This window comes from Oryx dammah, unplaced genomic scaffold, assembly GCF_014754425.2.
Source record: "Oryx dammah isolate SB20612 unplaced genomic scaffold, SCBI_Odam_1.1 HiC_scaffold_13, whole genome shotgun sequence".
NCBI classification, from domain to species: Eukaryota; Metazoa; Chordata; class Mammalia; order Artiodactyla; family Bovidae; genus Oryx; species Oryx dammah.
The window spans coordinates 17,969,166-17,989,792 of record NW_024070197.1 but is presented as its reverse complement, the minus strand read 5'-3'; the positions used below and the strand labels follow the sequence as shown (position 1 = coordinate 17,989,792).

The window sequence follows — 20,627 nt, the reverse complement described above, 5'->3', positions numbered from 1 at the left end:
ATCATAATGACAGACACACTCTAACTTTCCACCAGTTTCTTGTTCTAAGAACTCCAACCACTCTCCAGGGGCGTACTCCCACCCGGAGCACTCCGCACTGCCACTATTCCACTCTGGGCCTCCTTAAAGGCTCCGCCCGCCAGCCTTGTTGCTTCAGCCAAGAATGTTTCAGGGCCTCCTTAAAGTCCCGCTCCGAGGACGCGGTAGCGTCACCTGCCGGAAACACCCGAATGCGCATCTAGCGCGCAGTGTCTGGGACGCCGGGTGAAGGCGACACTCGGGAAGGTCAGGTGCGGGTAACTCCGAACCATCCCTCCGCGCCCGCCTCCCAACGGACGTTCCACAACACAACACCTCCCAGAAGGTCCCGCGGCCGGAGTCAACTTCCGGCCAGAAAGGAGTAGGCGCTTCCTGTGTGAGGGAGGGGGTGAGCCAGGGTCTATCCGGTAGCTGAGCCCAAGCTTGCTGAGATACCGCGAATTGCAACTCCGAGACCTGGCTAACCTCTGAATTGAGGGAGCAGTCGTTTCGGGTGGGTCCAGGCAGGGCGCTGAGAGGAATCGGCCGTGGGGACAACTCTGGACCACATTTCCCAGAGGGCCTAGCGGCCTGTCACTCTTCTCGCGGGAACTCGAAATTTCATCACGCCTGGCGGGACCGTTAGATCCGTGAGGCCAGAGATCGTGGGCCCCTGGGGACCTGGTTCAACTGTGCAGGTTCGGACCTCGGGGGACCCGAAAGATCTAAATTGAAGAGACTGGGGACCGATACGGAGCTTCTGTGCTGGCGGAATGGAGTGAGAAGGAGGGAAGTTATGCGACTCCTATGCAGATATACGATGCCTGTCATTGTGGAATTGTGACTGTGTCCATATGGTGGTTCGTCCTCGTAACACCAAGACAATGGGGTGCCTGCAACTGTGTGAGTGTAATTGTGCGTCCTGTGGTGAGTTAGCAATTGTGTCTGTGTTACCACGTTTGACTCTGTGTGTGCGGATGTGCAGTTTGTGTTAAGTATGACTGTGCAGAATGTATGGGCTTCCCCAGTGGCGCTAGTGGTAAAGAACCTGCCTACCAATGCAGGAGACTTAAAATACGCGGGTTCGATCCCTGCGTCAAGAAGATCGTGCGAGGGCATGGCAACTCACTCCAGTATTCTTGCCTGGAGAATCCCATGGACAGAGGAGCATGGCAGGTTACAGGCTATAGGATTGCACAGATTTGGACACGATTGAAGCGTCTTAGCATGCATGCACGTGCGGAATGTACGAGTCTGATCAGCTGTGCGGTTGTTACTCCAGAGTTCAGTTCTTAGGAAATCTCTGTGAAGTTTGGTTTGATTGGAGTCTTCAACAGTAGTAACTTGAGCTTTCTCCTGAGACACTGGGAATGGACGGGATATCCCATTTTCCTCTGATCTCCTTTACCTGTGTGTATTGAGGGGCGGGGATGAGGATGGGGCTGGGCTGGGGCTGACCTGTGACTGACCAGTGTCTTACCATTACTTTCTACTCTCCCAGTTCTACCCTTCTCCAGGTGAGGCTCAAAAGAGAAGGCAAGAATGCATGATGAACTTCTGTAAGCAGTGTCCAAGGTATGTTGGGATTTCCTCATTGCTTTCTGTCTTCTGAAAGTTAATGCTTAATAAAGGTATATCATTTGATGATAAGTTCCTATGATTTTCCTACTGGAGAAAAGGATAGTTGAACCTACTACTGAAGCACAGTAACTCCCATATACCTAATGTTTACTTATTTCCACTTCTGTTTGTCAAATTTTTTTCTTTTTAAATGTAATATTTATTATGATTTTGAAAGCATGACTATTTTAGAGAGTATAAAAACAGAATTACCAAGAAAAAATAACATAGGACCACTCAAAAACTAGTGTTAATATTTTTGTGTATTTTCATTGTTTTTCCAAAATCAAATTACACTTCATTTACCATTTTGAGTGATAGTCACTCAGTCATGTGTGACTCTTTGCGACCTCATGGCCTGTAGCCTGCCAGGCTCCTCTGTCTGTGGAATTCTCCAGGCCAAAAAAGTATTCTCCTCTGTCATCAAATGATCTTTGTAAATACAATTTTTCAAAGGTACATATTATTTTTTCATGAATGAGTTATAGTTTATTCTTCAAATCAGTTGTATGAGACATGAAGTCTTTGCTTTATCTCAGGAAGAGGGTGGAGGGCTGGCAGGCAGCTAGGATTTTGGAGTCTCCTTCTAACTAGAAGAAACAAAAATATCTTTATTCACTTATGTTTCAACATGTCTCATCTTGGGGAACTCACCAAATCACAAGGCTATCAATCATGTTATTATTTTTTTTATTTGAGTTTTAGAGTGTACCCAGGTAGAAGAGTCAGAATAGGGATGCTATTTTCTTTTTTTTTTTAAATAGTTTTATTTTTGTGTACAGATTTGCTTAACAATCACTCAATTTCTAGGCCAGGTTCTGGTAACTGAAGAGCCTTTATAAGTAGTTTATATTGTCTATACCCGAGGTATGCAGCAAACCCAGTCTAGAGCAAAATGGGAAACAACATCTTTCTAAAGACAGGCTTAGAAATCCTAATCCAGTAATTTAAGATGTTTCCTTTCTCTGGTAGCAGGGCTGAATTATACCTAGCTGCTAGGCCACCATTCACAGGGATAGCCAAGAAAACACGGTACAGGCCACCGAAAACAAGACCAACCAATCCGCCTCATGTTACGGTGCAGGTTTCACAATGCAGATCACCTGTATTCAAAGGTAAACTTACAAAACCTTTGTAAGATCCATTCGCTGTCAAAAATGGGATCACTGCCCTTGGTAGGCCAGTAGCTATACGAGCCTGTGTCACACATAAGATGCGTCGAAAAAGACTATTTGCTATTAGGCCACAGAGCGCAGCATTAAGCCCAGCATATGTTGATCCATTTCAAGCAGATTCTTTTCTGCTTCTGGGAGTTGGTTAATTTTTCTGGCTATGACATCAATTAAGTTCTTCTTGATGGTGGTACCATCTGGTTCATGATTTTCCATCTTGAGCCTTATGAGCTCCTCTGTGCAGCCACAGCCTCCGTGGGTCTCCTCCAGCCCCGCCAGGGCTCACGCCACGCTCTGCTCGAGTCGCCCGGGTGTGGCCATTTTGGGCGCTATGTGACCAGCCCCAGGGATACTCTTTTCTCAAGGTATAAATTTGGAGCTGAAATTCAGTTCTCATGGAAATAAATTTAGAACTCTCAATTTTAAGAATGTGTGTTTGGTGCAGAGGCAAAGAAAATCAGGATGAGAATCAGTCTTCTCAAATAAGCTTAAGGCGTTTCTATCTGAATTTCTTCAGAAAGAGTTGAGTCCTTCCAATCCATTCTCCTGTGCCAAAGCCCAAACAGAGCATCTGGTTCCCCTCTCCCATCAACCTCTAATTACACTCACCAGCTGTACATTGAAGATATTGCCCAATATTAATATTAATATTCTAGGGAGGTAGTATACTGCAGTGGAGAAGGCAATGGCACCCCACTCCAGTACTCATGCCTGGAAAATCCCATGGGCAGAGGAGCCTGCTAGGCTGCAGTCCATGGGGTCGCTAAGAGTCAGACATGACTGAGCGACTTCACTTTCTCTTTTCACCTTCATACATTGGAGAAGGAAATGGCAACCCACTCCAGTGTTCTTGCCTGGAGAATCCCAGGGTTGGGGGAGCCTGGTGGGCTGCCATCTATGGGGTCGCACAGTCGGACATGACTGAAGCAACTTAGCAGCAGCAGCAGCAGTATACTGCAGTGGGGAATAAATTGAAATTTGTTTTCAGAAGCTAACCTAATGTTTGATCTGGAAATATCTGAAACATTCCCAGTAAAATCAGAGAAAGACAAGGGTACACACCATTACCAATGTTATTTAACATTGTTCTGTAGGCATTAACCAAAGCACTTAAACAAAAGGAAAAGTTAGGTTAAAAATTAGAAAAGAGGATGTAAGATTATTACTTTTCGCAGATGACATGACTGTGTACCTGGAAAACCAAATCAGCTTATAACCAACACTCTGAAATAAGCAATACTTCATAGGAAGCAAGGAAAAGAATATTTTTTTCCCCAAATTTCCACTCTCAACTCTATGGCTAATTTTTTGGTTGCCCTGGATAAAAGCTTGTGCAGTCCCTGTAATTGTTTTGATCACTCTTCGGTATTTTTTGGTTATTTTCAGTCACAAGATCAGTCTTATTTTAGGAATTACACTCTCTTTGAGTGTGCTGCTGCTGCTGCAAAGTTGCTTCAGTTGTGTCCGACTCTGTGTGACCCCATAGACGCAGCAGTAATATGCAAATTTTATTTAAAGCCTGCTCTCTGATCTCAGGCTTACTTCAGGCTAGAAGCTTGCATTGTGAAAAGGAAGACATATGGTCCTAAGCTGCTTTGTTTCTTTAACCTGAACTCCTTTCTTTGCTCCGTAGTCCATTTCTTTCCCATAGTCCTTTATCCTCCTATTCCTAGGTATTACTCTCTGGATCTGCTCCCAGACGTTATCCTGGGCCTTGCCTTTTACAATTATACTGGACTTCATTCACCATTCTCATGTTAGTTTCCTAGCTTCTGAATATAATACCTTTCATTTGCTTATTCTCTAGTTTTAATGGAACACATAAGCCAGTACCTTCCCAAGAAAAGCTGGACAGGAAAAAATTTAACGTCCATTCTCTATGAATTTAGAATTGTCTTGAGCTAATCTTCATACTAGCTTGGTATTTAATCTTACTTGGTATATAATCTTCATATTAACTTTGAGTATTGAATTCTCTGCCAAAATTCGTTGTCCTTTGTAATATTAAAGGAATTAGAGACTTCCCTAATGTTCTAGTGGCTAAGACTCTGCACTCCCAAAACAGGGGACCCAGGTTCGATCCCTGGTCAAGGAACTAGATCCCACATGCAGTTAATTAATTAATTAAAAAATAAAGGGATCATTTCATTTTCTTATTTTAAATAGTGCTGTTGAGTCATCCATTGCCATTCCAATTTCTGAAAATTTTTAATGTGATCCACAGAAGCTTTTAAAAAGTTCTGTTTTTCCCTGATATTCTGAAATTTTACTCCAAAATATAACGTAAAGTATTTTTTAAAGTCTATCACATTTCCCCCTCTTTTAGGGCTTAAAGGGAACATGGGAAGGGACTCTTATTTATGCAGACTTTACTGTGGCCAGGCACTGAGCTGCAGGCTTGCTATTGCATCTCATTGGAAAAGTCTACTCTATTTGCACGCTCCTAGACAGATCCCTCTGTACATAGCAGAAATGGCTTGGCTGATGTAATAGGGTCCAGCTCCTTCAATTTGCTTAATAATCTGTCCTTTGCTGTAGAGCTCTCTACCATCTCATCTACTACCATCATATTCTTCTCTCCTTCCATTGTGAAAGCATGTGTGTCATTTTCAGGGGTCAGTGATGTTCAGGGACGTGTCTGTAAACTTCTCTCAGGAGGAATGGGAATGCCTGGACTCTGGTCAGATGAATTTATACAAAGAAGTGATGTTGGAGAATTTCAGCAACCTGGTTTCAGTGGGTAAGGATGACTGTCCCCCCAATTCAGAGTCTGCTCTTGGGAATGTCTCCTTTCTCCACTGTGAATTACTCATTCCAGGTAACCAGCTAAATTCCTGCTCTCTGTCCCCCAAGGAATGGTTGAGTTGGAATGGAATGAAAGAGCTGGAAATGGGCAGCTCTATTGGGATATGGCTGAAGCTTCATCTTCATCTTTTCTCTGGTCCTTCCTGTAGTGGCATCTCTCTTGATCACCAAAGGACTGGATCTGATTTCTGGGACACCAACAGCATAACCATGTCCCATGTCTTTTCTTGTGATCAGGACTTTCCAGTTCTAAACCGGCTGTGATCTCCTTATTGGAACAAGGAAAAGAGCCCTGGATGATTGACAGAGAACTGACCAGAGGCCTTTGTTCAGGTAAGCGAGAGATGATAGTGCAGGAGTAGAGCCTGAGGAGATATTACCTGTAAGATGTTATCAGGAAACTGCCTTCAAAAACCCAAGGCCTCTTCCATAAAAGATATATCTTGTTTTTTTTCCTCTTATACTTTTTTTTCTGTCCAATGTAGCAAGTATTAATGCCTTCCTTCTTCATTTCCAAGGCAGTTATTCTACCCACTTTTTAGATTTCATTCCTTCATAGGATATGCTGCATTTAGACTTATGTAACAGTAGATATTCCCACCCTAAGAAGTGTGTGTGTGTGTCTGTGTGTGTATATTTGTGTTTTCTCTTCCAATACTGGTTTTCATTTTATCTACTTTCCAGAAAATTACTAGCTGTAATTTTCAGAACCCTTTCCCAATCACTCCCCTTTTTGTCCTCCCCAAAAATACACACTATCTTGACTTCTAACTCTATGAAGTAATTTTTGCCTGTTTCTGAGTTGCATATAAGTGGAATCATACAGTACTTATGCTTTTGGTTTTTTTTTCTCAACTTTATGGGATACATCATCCATGTTATTGCATATCAGTTCAGTTCAGTTGCTCAGTTGTGTCCGACTCTTTGCAATCCCATGGACTGCAGCACACCAGGCTTCTCTGTCCATCACCAACTCCCAGAGCTTGCTTATGCTTGTCCATTAAGTTGGTGATGCCATCCAACCATCTCATCCTCCATCTTCCCCTTCTCCTCCTGCCTTCAATCTTTCCCAGCATCAGGGTCTTTTCAGATGAGTCAGTTCTTTGCATCAGGTGGCCAAAGTATTGCAGTTTCAGCTTCAGCATCAGTCCTTCCAATGAATAGTCAGGACTGATTTCCTTTAGGATGGACTGGTTGGATCTCCTTGCAGTCCAAGGGCCTCTCAAGAGTCTTCTCCAACACCACAGTTCAAAAGCATCAGTTCTTTGGCACTCAGCTTTCTTTATAGCCCAACTCTCACATCCATACATGACTACTGGAAAAACCATACCTTTGACTAGACGGACCTTTTTTGGCAAAGTAATGTCTCTGCTTTTTAATATGCTGTCTAGGTTGGTCATAACTTTTCTTCCAAGGAGCAAGCATCTTTTAATTTTATGGCTGAAGTCACCATCTGCAGTGATTTTGGAGCCCCCAATAATAAAGTCTGTCACTGTGTCCGTTGTTTCCCCATCTATTTGCCATGAAGTGATGGGACCAGATGCCATGATCTTAGTTTTCTGAATGTTGAGTTTTAAGTCAACTTTTTCACTCTCCACTTTCACTTTCATCAAGAGGCTCTTTAGTTCTTCGCTTTCTGCCATAAGGGTGGTGTCATTTATGTATCTGAAGTTATTGATATTTCTCCCAGCAATCTTGATTCCAGCTTGTGTTTCATCTAACCTGGAATTTCTCATGGTGTACTTTGCATATAAGTTAAATAAGCAGGGTGATAATATACATGCATTTATTGCATATAGCTAATGTTGGTTCATTCTCAGTGCTATGTGGTATTCCATTCTATGGATATATTTTATATTATTTATTCTGTCTTGCTAATTATTATAAATTAAGTGTCCTTTCTACTATTGACTGTTGGGTTGTTTTCCAGTTTTTAGCTGCTTTACATAATGCTGCTGTGAACATCTGTGTACATGTACTTTGGTGCATATATATACACGTTTCTTTTTGGTGTATACACAGGAATGGAGTTACTAGGCAATAGGATATGTGTTGGTTCAGTTTTAATAATGCCAGTTTTCCAAAGTGGTTATGCTAATTTATATTTCCAGTAGCAGTATGAATGTTGCTATTGCTCTGCATTCTTGACAGTTCTTGATATTGCTAGACCTTTTAATGTTAGCCATCCTGTGGTATGTTTATGTGCGTGTATGTGTGTTCTGTGACTTGCCCATTTAAGTTTCTTGGTTCTGATCATTGGGTTGTCTTTCTTTCTCTTAGTGATTTAAAGGAGCTCTTTGTATATTCTGAATATGAGCCTTTGTAAATATCTATCTCTATCACTTACTTTTTTATTCTCTTAGTGTTGTCTTTTGATGTTATTAATTTTAAGAAGACAAGCTTACCTATCTTTTCCTTTATAGCTGTTGCTTTTTGTGTTTTGTGTAGGATTTATTGGCTACTCCAAAATCATGAAGATACTTCCTGTGTTATATTCTAGTAGCTTTGTTGATTTACCTCTTACATTTAGATCTCCAGCTCCTTGGAGCTGATATTTGATGTAGTATGAGGTAGGAGTCAAATTTCATTTTTTCCCCCCATGTGAATATGCAGTTGACCCAGCAAGGTCTACTGGAAAGACTTTCTCTATATATAAGGCTACTTTGCCATAAATCACATGTTGCCATATCTATAAATCTGTCTCTGGACTTTATTATGTTCCATTTGCTTGACTACCTTTGTCTGAATACCATATTACAATGGTACTATAGCATTTTCAAAAACCTGCTCACTGTTCTGTGTTATTGACATTGTTTCCTCTTTTTCCATTAGCACCTGTATTTTTCAAAATTTCTTCTATAACTATAGTCCACATGTCCTAGTGACATTGCCCTTTGGTAAAATTGCCTCCTTCCCAGTACTTTTAATGTATATTAGGAAAAAAAGTGTTTATTAGACATACTTAACAGGGCATTACACTCTAGTTTTGAAGCTTTTGTTTTTCCTTTTTTCCTTTAAATGCTATTTAAGTCAGTAAAGAAATAATACTCCAAAAGTACAAACCATAAAGCAAAATCACAAACTGAAAATACATCAAAATTAAGAATTCCTGTTAAATGAAGGACACAACAGATAAATTTAATGCAGAGTAGTTTAGAAGATAGTTGCTAATTAATAGGAAGAAGTTAGTGACCCAATAAAAATACTGATAATAGTTAACGAGGTTAAAATGCTAATTAATAAGCCTTTCAGATATTGACACTTAATAATTACAAATGCAAATGATGACAATAATGAAATATCACTTTTCACTTACTATACATGGGAAAGTAGGAAGCTGGATAATGACAGCTGTGAGTGGGGACATAGAAATTCTTATGTATTCTTGGTAAAAGTATAAAATGGTATTGCCTTTCTCATCTGTTACTACTTAAACTGGTATACATATGCCCCACTTTTGAGTATATATCTACAATTGAAAATCATACAAAAGGGTAAATACTTAATGTCTTTCCAGTGCCATACCAGTGTATTTTTCACGTTCATTTGAGGATTATTTAATTACCTGGGGAAATGTATCTTTGTTTCACTTATTATTTACTACTCATTAGGGACCAAGTTCTCTTAAAATTAGATGTTAAATTTTAAAAGATTGGTAAGTTGCAAATGATTTGTCTAGTGGAAAAGGTAGCCTGGTAGGAATAGGATAATATCTTATTATCTTATTTTTATCTAGTAGGATTATCCTATTATCTTAGATTTTTATCCTTTTTTCTGTTAATGTGGCTGATCAGCATCTGCTTTTATGCTTGCTTCTGAACATCCTGGGCTTGAAATAAAGATATTGTACTACTGCACTCTATAGTACTGTACAGTAAAATATACTAAAGCATAACCACTTGTAGAGGATGCACACATGTGACAGTGTACACCAGACACATGAGTTATGTGATTGGACATGTGAAAGATGTACTTTTGCATTTTTGAAAGTTTGCAGCTTGAATGTTTGTCTGTAAGGGGCTTACTCTATTGTTTTCTCCATTCAGCCATTCTCTTTTGATTTGAGAGTTTAATCCATTTACATTTAAAGTTATTGTTAATAAGTAATAACTTACTATTGCTATTTTATTATTTTCTGTCCTTGTAGTTCTTTTGTCCCTCTTTCCCTCCCTTGCTGCCTTCATTTTCTTTCTTTATTTGTATTGATATGCTTTGAATCCTTTATTTTTCTTTTGTTTATCTTCTGCAAGGTGTTTTCTTTGTAGTTATCATGGGGCTTTCAGAAATATAACAGTATGTTTTATGCTGATAATAGTCACATACAAAAATAATTTTACTTCTCCTTATCCACTCTTTGTGCTATTGACCTTGTACCCATCTGGTACATAGATTAGTTCACCAACCAGGAAGCTTCCTCCAATCCTTCCAAGTATTTTACTGGAGTGTCATTATTTAGGCAAGTGTGACCAGCCCCATCCCTTGAAACAAAGGATCCACTGTGAATCACCTCTTTATCATAAAGTCAGATATGATCAAAAGACCCTTGTTGTGAATAATGAAAGATAGTCCAGTGGTTTTTGAAGCTCTGCCAGCAACTGGAAACAAAGACCAGATACATTTTTTTTTTTAATCACAAGTATGTATATTTTCTGTTAATTCTTTCTTCCCAGTTAAGTACCAATGTCCCTATCTATGCTGGATGTTCCTGACTCCAGATTTTCTCTGGTTCCATTTTTCTAGATTTCCAGTTTTCTTTGAGAATGGAAAACTATAATCATCCTTTCCTGTGGGATGGGGAGGAGATACACTCTTTGAATTCATCCTTCAGCTTTTACTCTGCTCTGCACTCTGCTCTTAGAAGTGCCTGATGCCTCCAGTTCTTATGTATTTGAAGGGATTTGCACCATGAATCAGTACTGTGGAATTCACCCACTGGAGCTTGTTTGGTATTCTCCGGTCTGCAGTCACTTATCACTCATCAGTTGACTTTTCAGTTTCCAAGTTCTGTTTCTTCTCCAGGATCTTTTATCCTCATGGGGTTTTCCTTTCCCCTTGTTAAGCTTTTAGTGTAATTTTCTTATGGATTCATGAAAAGCATTGATAAACGTATACCTACAGTCTGCCATTTTTAACAGAAATTATGCCCCCTTTTAAAAAAATACAGTTGTCCCTCATTAAGTCACAAATTCTATATTTATGAATTCACTTACTCACTGAAATTTATTTGTAAATCTCAAATCAGTACTTACAGTGTTTTCATGGTCACTAGCAGATATAATGCAGAGTGGCGGAAAATCCTCTTTTCTCACAGAGACTATTCCATTCTTATTCTCTTCTTTCTCACACTCAAGCTGCCTCCCTTCTTGGTGACTGCCATGGCTTGAAGATTCCATTTCTCTCTCCCAGCATCAGCGTTACAGAATTTGAAGGCAAACTGTTTTCCCCGCACCCCTAACATGTACCAGGCTCTATTCACAGAAGTGACTGAGCTGTCTACCATTCTCACCAGTTTCATTCAGCACCCTAGACTTGCTGTGGGCTGTCCCCCAATGTGAATTTGCCAACAGTATACCCTTTGCTTAAAGTCACTAACCCTCCACTATCCCCATTTATACATTTCAATACATTTATTCCTCAGTAGTCCTGAAAGCATAGACAGTTATCCACAAATTACAAGACATAGTACGGTGCTCTGTGAGTATGTGCTTATATAAATGTGTATATGCTTAGAATCACTATGTAATGTGGAGGATAGCCCTGAATAGTGTGGACTCACTGAAGTTGCCGGTGATTCTGATCTCCACCAGGTTCTCTTCAGCTTCCTCTCTTGCCTCTCCTTAATGTCTGTGCTTTTCTTACCAATTTTACAAATTGCTTAGCCATGTTTGAGAACTATCTAACTGTTTACTTTCCCAAATATTATTTTCAGTTTCATCTTTGCATTTTTCAGATGTTTAACCTTTCCCAGAATAAGAAAAATAAGCATATGCTTTTCTGTTGTCTTCAGATCTGGAATCCATGTGTGAGACCAAGTTATTATCTCTAAAGAAGAGACATTTTAGTCAAGTAATATTTACCCATGAAGACCTACCCACTTTTTTTCAGCCGACATTTCTCATTCCACATCAAAAAACTATTAATGAAGAGAAATCTTGTGGATGTAAAATATGTGGAAAGGCCTTTAATCAAAACTCACAGTTGATTCAACATCAAAGAATTCATTCTGCCGAAAAAAACTATGAATGTAAGGAGTGTGGGAAATCCTTTAGTCGTGGCTCACTTGTTACTCGACATCAGAGGATTCACACTGGTGAAAAACCCTATGAATGTAAAGAATGTGGCAAGGCTTTTAGTTGTAGTTCGTATTTTTCTCAGCATCAGAGGATTCACACTGGTGAGAAACCCTATGAATGTAAGGAATGTGGAAAGACCTTTAATTATTGCTCAAACCTTAATGATCATCAGAGAATTCACACTGGTGAAAAACCCTATGAATGTAAAGTATGTGGAAAAGCCTTTACTAAGAGTTCACAACTTTTCCCACACCTGAGAATTCATACTGGTGAGAAACCTTATGAGTGTAAGGAATGTGGGAAAGCCTTTACTCAACATTCACGGCTTATTCAGCATCACAGAATGCACACTGGTGAGAAACCTTATGAGTGTAAGGAATGTGGGAAGGCCTTTAGTAGTGCCTCAACACTTACTAACCATCACAGAATTCACACTGGCAAGAAACTCTATGAATGTAAAGAATGTGGAAAGGCCTTTATTCAGAGCTCAGAACTTATTCAACATCAGAGAATCCATACAGGTGAAAAACCATATGAATGTAATGAGTGTGGAAAGGCTTTTAATAAAGGCTCAAACCTTACTCGTCATCAAAGAATTCACACTGGCGAGAAACCTTATGACTGTAAAGAATGTGGAAAGTCCTTTGGTAGTCGCTCTGACCTCATCCGCCATGAAGGAACTCATAATGGATAAGTGATAGTTCCTTTTGATAAATTTGATAGTAATATTTTTAAAACAAGTGATAAAAAAAAAAAAGCAAGGGGAAAAGACTGAAGGTTTTTCTGTGTAATAGTTTCCTAGGGTTGCTGTAATGAAGTACCAAGTACCACAAAACAAGGTAGCTTAAAACAACAGAGCTTATTCTCATAGTTTTTGAGACATGAAACCCAAAATCAAAGTTGTTGGCAAGTTTGGTTCCTTCCAGGGACTCAGGAAGAATCTGTTCCACACCCATCTAGCTTCTTATAGCAGCGATTTTTGACATGCCTGGGCTTATAGAAGCATTGCTGCTATCTCTGCCTCCATCTTCACACTACGTTCTCTGTGTGTTTCTGCATCTGTTCTGTAATACAGACACAGGTCATATTGGATTAGGGCTCACCAAAAGGACCTCATCTTAACTAGATTTTATCTGCAGAGACCTTATTTCCAGGTACTGTCACATTAACATACCAGGGGTTTGGACTTCCAACATAGTTCAACCCAGTACACTGTTAACACTATTTTTTCTAATGTGTTTGTAATTTTATATATAACATTAATCAAATGTATTTAATAATGTGAATTAATAATAATGTGAATTTAATAATTCAAGGTCTAAATTAAACCCCCTTTTCCCTCAAAAAATTCTGTCCCCCAAATTCTCTGTTTTAGGACCATCTTTTCTATTTCTGTGGCCTATAACATACTACACTGTAAGTTGTGTTGCATAGGCTATCTTTGAATTCATGGTAGAATTATCAATTTGTATTCGAAGAAAGCTCTATTCTTTTTTCCTTTTGTTTAGTATTTTCTTGTTAAAAAACAGAGGGCACAAAGAAATAAAAATTTATAAGCCTGTGAAACAGAAATGACTGCTTTCAAATTATCATAGTATATCCTTGCAGGCTTTATTTCATGTAATCATGACATACATGTTGTACATATGGTACATGTTGTACCATAACCTGCTTTTATCACGCTACTGTTTAAGTACAGATGTTTATGTATTATTATTTTTAATGGTGTCATAATCTTTTCTGTGGTTGACTCTCATTTTGCTAAATAACTACTGATAAATATTTTGGTGCCTGTTTAAACTTTGGCAGTTACAGAAGTTGCTTTCTAAATGCAACTTTAGTACTTGTTTTGTTTGAAATTTCAAAACATTTAATTTCAATGTTGAAATAACTAATGAGTATTTTCTCCCTGTAAAAAATTGCCAATAATCCCTAATTCCCTCATAATCACTATTATGAATTTATTTTTATCCGTTGAAACCTTTTTTAAAAAGTTTTTTACATGTATGTGCACATAAAACCAAATATGTAATCAGTTTAGAAAAAGTGTTGCTTTATACTTTTTTTTGTATAATTACTAATGATGGTTATGTTGGATTGTTGTAAGGATTTAACTCATTTGAGTTAAGTGAAAAATGGGAGTCTTACATATAGTAAGAATGTAGCTGGTAGTTATCAAAATTAACATTAATATTTTCAACATTATTATTTATGGAAAGGACTTTAACCGTGTTTCATCATAATTTATATCAAAGAATTTATAATGAAAAAAGGACCTATGGTTGTAATGTGTGCAAAAAAGCATCTTAGCAACACTTACTCCTTATTCAACATAAAGTATAAAAAGAAAAATAAAACACTAAGAAAGCTCAGAGACAAAGAATGGGTGAATAAGCCTACATTAACACCTTGTACTTCATGCTGCACAATTATCTCATACCCAGCAAAAAACTTATTTATCAAGAATAGTTGAAAACCCATTTGTCAAAAAAGAGACATGAAATATTAAGTTAATCACTTCCTTCTCAGAAAACCTGTACATCATATTCTTTTCCAGAATGGGAAAAAATTAAACTATGATAGACAACAATATCTAAATATTGACAATGCTCCTCCAAATGTTGGGGCTTCTCTGGTGGCTCAGTGGTAAAGAATCCACCTGCCAAGGAGGAAACGTGGCTTTAATCCCTGGGTTGGGAAGATTCCCTGGAGAAGGAAATGGCCACCCACTCCAGTATTCTTGCCTGGGAAATCCTATGGACACAAGAGCCTGGCGGGCTACAATCCGTGAGGTAGCAAAGATCAGACACAACCGAGTAACTAAGCACACACACGCCAACAATATAAGCACATTCTGTAGGAAAACTTTTGAGGGTTGGCAGGCAACTAGATCTGTATTTAGATTAGAATGTATAGACTGGGACTTCCCTGGTGGTCCAGTGGTTGAGAGTCCACTTGCCAGTGCAGGGAAAAAGGGTTTTATCTTTGGCCCAGAGTCGGACATGACTGAAGCGACTTAGCAGCAGCAGCAGGTTTCACGTGCTGCAGGGCAATTAAGCCAGTGCACCACAACTAGTGAAGCCTGTGCACCCTAGAGCCTGTGCTCTGAAACGAGAAGCCACTGGAGTGAGAAGCCTAAGCATGGCGATTAGAGTAGCCCCTGCTCCCTGTAATAAGAGAAAGACCCCTGCAGCAACAAAGACCCAGCGCAGCCATGTACCCTGCTTGTGTGCTTAGTCACTCAGTCGTGTCCGATACTTTGCGACCCCGTGGACTGTAGCCCACCAGGCTCCTCTGTCTCTGGGGATTCTCCAGGCACGAATACTGGAGTGGGTTTCCATGCCCTCCTCCAGGGGATCTTCCCAACCCAGGGACCGAACCTGGGTCTCCTACATTGCAGGCAGATTCTTTACTGTCTGAGCCACCAGGGAAGCCCAGTGCAACCATACATAAATTAAAAAATATTTTTAATGTATTGGCTTGCTGATAATATCAGGAAATCACTAATAAATGAACTAAATATATAAGACAAAATGTCAGAATAATGAAAGCAAACTAAATTCAAACATAGAAGAAAAGACTTCCCTGGTGGTCCAGTGGTTGCCACGCCAATCTTCCAATGCAGGGGATGAAGGTTTGATCCTTGGTTGGGGGACTAAGATCCCACATACCTCTTGGTGAGGAAAAAATAAGATTGTCAAGAGAATGAGAAGGCAATTCATAGGATGGTATAAAATGTCTACAAATCATGTATCTGATAAGAGATTAATATCTAGAATATATAAACAATTCCAAAAGCAATATAAAAAGGGTTTCCCTGGTGGTTCAGTGGTAAAGAATCCGACTGCCAGTGCATGAGATACAGGTTAGAACCCTAAGCCAGGAGAAATCCCACATGCCTTGAAGCAGCTAAGCCCGTGTACCACAACTATTGAGCCTGTGCACTAGATCATGGGAGCTACAACTACTGAGGCCTGCTCCTTGGAGCCTGCGCTTGGCAACAAGAGAAGCCACTGTGATGAGAGGCCCAAACAATGAAACTAGAGAGTAACCCCAACACTGCAACTAGAAAAAAGCCCAAGCAGCAACAAAGACCCAGAACACCAAAAATTAATTTTTAAAAAACCTGATTAAATGGGCAAAGGTCATGAATAGACATTTCTCCAAAGATAGTATACAGATGGCCAATGAACAGAAGAAAAGATGCTCAATCATTCAGTTCAGTTCAGTTCAGTCGCTCAGTCGTGTCCAACTCTTTGCGACCCCATGGACTGCAGCACACCAGGCTTTCCTGTCCATCACCAACTCCTGGAGTTTACTCAAACTCATGTCCATCAAGTCGGTGATGCCATCCAACCATCTCATCCTCTGTCATCCCCTTCTTCTCCTGCCTTCAATTTTTCCCAGCATCAGGGTCTTTTCAAATGAGTCAGTTCTTTGCATCAGGTGGCCAAAGTATTGCAATTTCAGCTTCAGCATCAGTCCTTCCAATGAATAGTCAGGACTGATTTTGTTTAGGATGGACTGGTTGGATCTCCTTGCAGTCCAAGGGACTCTCAAGAGTCTTCTCCAACACCACAGTTCAAAAACATCAATTCTTCGGTGCTCAGCTTTCTTTATAGTCCAACTATCACATCCATACATGACCACAGGAAAAACCATACCTTTGACTAGACAATTTGTTGGCAAAGTAATGTCTCTGCTTTTCAATATGCTATCTAGGTTGGTCATAACTTTCCTTCCAAGGAGCAAATGTCTTTTAATTTCATGGCTACAGTCACGATCTGCAGTGATTTTGGAGCCCCCCAAAATAAAGTCTGCCACTGTTTCCACTGTTTCCCCATCTACTTGCCATGAAGTGATGGGACCAGATGCCATGATCTTCATTTTCTGAATGTTGAATTTTAAGTCAACTTTTTCACTCTTCACTTTCATCAAGAGGCTCTTTAGTTCTTTACTTTCTACCATAAGGGTGGTGTCATCTTCACATCTGAGGTTATTGATATTTCTCCCAGCAATCTTGATTCCAGCTTGTGCTTCAGCCCAGCGTTTCTCATGATGTACTCTGCATATAAGTTAAATAAGCAGGGTGACAATATACAGCCTTGACATACTCCTTTCCCTATTTGGAACCAGTCTGTTGTTCCATGTCCAGTTCTCACTGTTGATTCCTGAGCTGCATACAGATTTCTCAAGAGACAGGTCAGGTGGTCTGGCATTCCCATCTCTTTAAGAAGTTTCCACAGTTTGTTGTGATCCACACAGTCAAAGGCTTTGGCATAGTCAATAAGGCAGAAGTAGATGTTTTTCTGGTACTCTCTTGCTTTGGCATTGCTTGCTATCCCCAATACCAAGAACAGTGCCTGGTTCATGGAAAGCACTCTGTATCCACTTGTGATAAATGGATATATTACTTCTATTTGGAGTTCAAGAACTCTCAGGAAGGGACTTTCCTGGCAGTCCAGTGGTTAAGACTTTGAGCTTCTACTGCAGGGGGCTGAGTTTGATTCCTGGTTGGGGATCTAAGATCCCACATGTCCTGTGGTGCAGCCAAGGGAAAAAAAATTTTTTTTTTAAGTCCCATCAAGCATATCCAGAATACATGGCTCACTCAGCCTTGTTTCAGCACAGTCGCCTTCTTGACTCTTCCCTACTTTCAAACCTATTTCCCTGGTGAGGTGGGTAGGTTCTAAGCTGCCTGCAGTGACCACTACCTCCTGAAAAATCTGGAAGGAGGAATTCCTCTTGTTAGGCAAGCATATACTCTTTGGTTCTGTCTTGTCACAAGAAAGATTTGGAGTGATGGACATTAAAGCCCTTGGTGTGTCACAGCTCTCGGGTCTTGGACAGACCGTGTTATAGCTCTCAGGTCTCAAACGGACTGTGTTATAGCTCTTAGACAAATCAGTGTTACAGCTCCGTGTTACAGCTCTATTTTATTTAGATAATAGCAGGAAAATCCATCCTTGAGGTGTGAGGGAATGTCAACCCAAAGACGCAAAGAGAGCGCCCCAGCGTGTGGGAGAGAGAAGGAGGGAGCGTGCTTCGGCTCCTCTTTTTATGTGGTTTTTCCTCCCCGCCTGGGCCTGCCCTGTGTAAATTGGGTTAGCCAGGAGTGTTGTTTGTTCTACCTGAAGTCCTCATTCCGGTCCTCGGACCTTCTTTTGACCGTCCTTTGTTCTATTTTCGCGGGCTTTTCCCTTCCTTGTCTTTTAGTCACCGCCATTTTGGACTCCTGTTTTCTGTTCTAACTACCTAACACCGTTATGTAATTTCCTCCTTTTGAATGTGACTGGGAACTGTGACTTGCATCAAACCGATAAAATAACAGCAAAGGATGTCACATGCATGACAATAAAGTGTAACTTCTGTCTTGGTGAGTGTGTGCTGAGTCGCTTCAGTCGTGTCCAACTCTTTGCAACCCCGTGGACTGTAGCCCACCCGGCTCCTCTGTCCATGGGGATTCTCCAGGCAAGAATACTGGAGTTGCCATGCCTTCCTCCCGACCCAGGGATTGAACTTCCTTCCGACCCGGGGACTCCCAACCCAGGGATTGAACCCTGATAGTGAGAGGGTAACAGGCAGAAAGGCCAGGGGTCTCCAAATGAAGGAAATAGGCTGCAAGTGTCAGACATTTTTTATCTCTCTCTTAAGCAGCAGGAGGAAACAAACCAGTGAGATATATATATATATCACTATATATATATCTTAAAATATATATATATTAAGAGATAGCTCCTTTTAAATTTGTATAGAGAAGGAAAAAATATGTATATATATATCTCACTATATATATACATATTTTTATATATCACTATATATATATATACATTTTTTTCCCTTCTCTATACAAATTTAAAAGGAGATTTCTCTTAAAATACTGTGTTGCTATAATGACACCTGGTTCCACTTGAAGTTAACTATTCCCAAACCTTGAGTTAACCAATGCATTTTTCTTATGGAAATGTTTGTCTTAAGCTATGTTAATATACTATGCATTTACCCCAGACTCTGTCTTCAAGTCGGTTCAGCCTAATGACTCAGAACCGACTTGATAAACCAGTATGTTATACTCAGACATTGTTCCCCTAATCTATGTAAACAAAACTATTTGTATGGCGATCTGTCTTTCTACAAGATTCAAGTCAATCGTTTTATGGCCTGGGATGACTCATCTGGTGCCAAGATTATCCCAAAATACATTTTATGGATGAGGGGCCTGGTGCCATTCTGAGTTTTAAGACATTCTTTTCTTTCATTAACAGACTGCTAGTGACTATATAACATCCAGCTAAAAACTAGCAGAGGGGTAGTCTTTCCTTCTGGTGTCTATGTCAGAAGCTTTCTCTATCTCCTTTATACTTTAATAAAACTTTATTACGCAAAAGCTCTAAGCGATCAAGTCTCGTCTCTGGCCCCAGATTGAATTCTTCTCCTCAGGAGGCCAAGAATCCCGGCGTCTTTTCGTGGTTCAGCAACAACCTTTCAATAGTTCAGTTGGTAAAGAATCCCCTTGCAATGCAGGAGACCACAGTTCCATTCCTGGGTCAGGAAGATCCACTGGAGAGGGGATAGGCTACCCTACCCACACCAGTATTCTTAGGCTTCTTTTGTGCTCAACTGGTAAGGAATCCACCTGCAATGTGGGAGACCTGGGTTCGATCCCTGGATTGGGATGATCCACTGGAGAAGGGAAAGGCTACCCACTCCAGTATTCTGGTCTAGAAAATTCCATGGACGTCTATGGGGTGCACCGAGCAACTTTCTCTTTGACTCCTTCATTGCAGGCAGATTCTTTACCACTAGCGCCACCTGGTGTCTGTATTGGTACCTGATTCCTTATTTGAAGCAAGCTGCTCTGTTGTGAGCTGTACATTGGAGAGACCTATGGCAGGGAATTGGAGAAGGCAATGGCACCCCACTCCAGTACTCATGCCTGGAAAATCCCATGGATGGAGGAACCTGGTAGGCTGCAGTCCCTGGGGTCGCTAAGAGTCGGACACGACTGAGCAACTTCACTTTCACTTTTCACTTTCATGCATTGGAGAAGGAAATGGCAACCCACTTCAGTATTCTTGCCTAGAGAATCCCAGGGATGGGGGAGCCTGGTGGGCTGCCGTCTATGGGGTCACACGGAGTCGGACACGACTGAAGCGACTTAGCAGCAGCATGGCAGGGAACAGTGGGTAGACTTTGGCCCACAACCAGCACAAAATGGAGGTCCTCAGTCCAGCAGTTCCCATGGAATTGAATTCTGCCAACAACTATGTGATTCTGGAAGCAACTTCTTCCCTAGTTGAGGATTGTGTGGTCAACACCTTGACTGCAGCTCTGTGAGATCTTAATTCAAGGACCCAGCTGAGTAGTGTATGTATTGCAGGAAGGGGGACCCTTTCTAGGGCCCCAAACTGGGCTCTTATCTAACACTCGGAAATGAATTGTCTGGGGAGACACATAGGCTGGCAAACCAAGAGATTTTATTGGGAATGGGCATCCAGGCGGAGAGCAATAGGGTAAGGGAACCCAGAACTGCTCTGCCATGTGGCTCACAGTCTCAGGTTTTATGGTGATGGGATAGTTCCCAGGTTATCTTTAGCCAATCATTCTGACTCAGAGTCCTTCCTGGTGGTGCATGCCTTGTTCAGCCAAGATGGATATCAGTGAGAATGGTTGGACATGTGGTATCTCCTTTTGACCTTTCCCAAATTCTTCCGGTTGG

General features: G+C 40.6%; 2 protein-coding genes and 1 pseudogene across 5 annotated transcripts in view; 2 read left to right on the top strand and 1 right to left on the bottom strand.

The window, feature by feature from the left end:
- The window catches only part of LOC120872609 (zinc finger protein 383-like), a 261,148-nt gene that overhangs the window by 127,757 nt on the left and 112,764 nt on the right, over positions 1–20,627 (top strand). The window lies entirely within an intron of this gene.
- Positions 63–12,746, top strand: ZNF829 (zinc finger protein 829). Of its 4 annotated transcripts, none has more exons than XM_040253028.1 (5): positions 510–878; positions 1,536–1,593; positions 5,424–5,550; positions 5,853–5,948; positions 11,623–12,746. In XM_040253028.1, the coding sequence occupies exons 3-5, from the start codon at positions 5,433–5,435 to the stop codon at positions 12,600–12,602; spliced, it is 1,194 nt and encodes a 397-aa protein (XP_040108962.1). In that variant the 5' UTR covers positions 510–878; positions 1,536–1,593; positions 5,424–5,432; the 3' UTR covers positions 12,603–12,746. The 4 variants fall into 4 exon arrangements, with proteins under 4 accessions (XP_040108963.1, XP_040108962.1, XP_040108964.1 ...); XM_040253027.1 differs by having other exon boundaries at positions 540–716; XM_040253029.1 differs by lacking the exon at positions 5,424–5,550 and having other exon boundaries at positions 63–716.
- LOC120872572 lies at positions 2,399–3,026 on the bottom strand (annotated as a pseudogene).

Bases quoted from the DNA above. Each gene is read 5' to 3' on its own strand.
- ZNF829 (XM_040253028.1), top strand. From the start codon at position 5,433: ATGTTCAGGGACGTGTCTGTAAACTTCTCTCAGGAGGAATGGGAATGC. The intron at 5,551-5,852 runs GTAAGGATGACT...TCTTGTGATCAG, and splicing joins CAGCAACCTGGTTTCAGTGG to GACTTTCCAGTTCTAAACCG. The intron at 5,949-11,622 runs GTAAGCGAGAGA...TGTTGTCTTCAG, and splicing joins GACCAGAGGCCTTTGTTCAG to ATCTGGAATCCATGTGTGAG.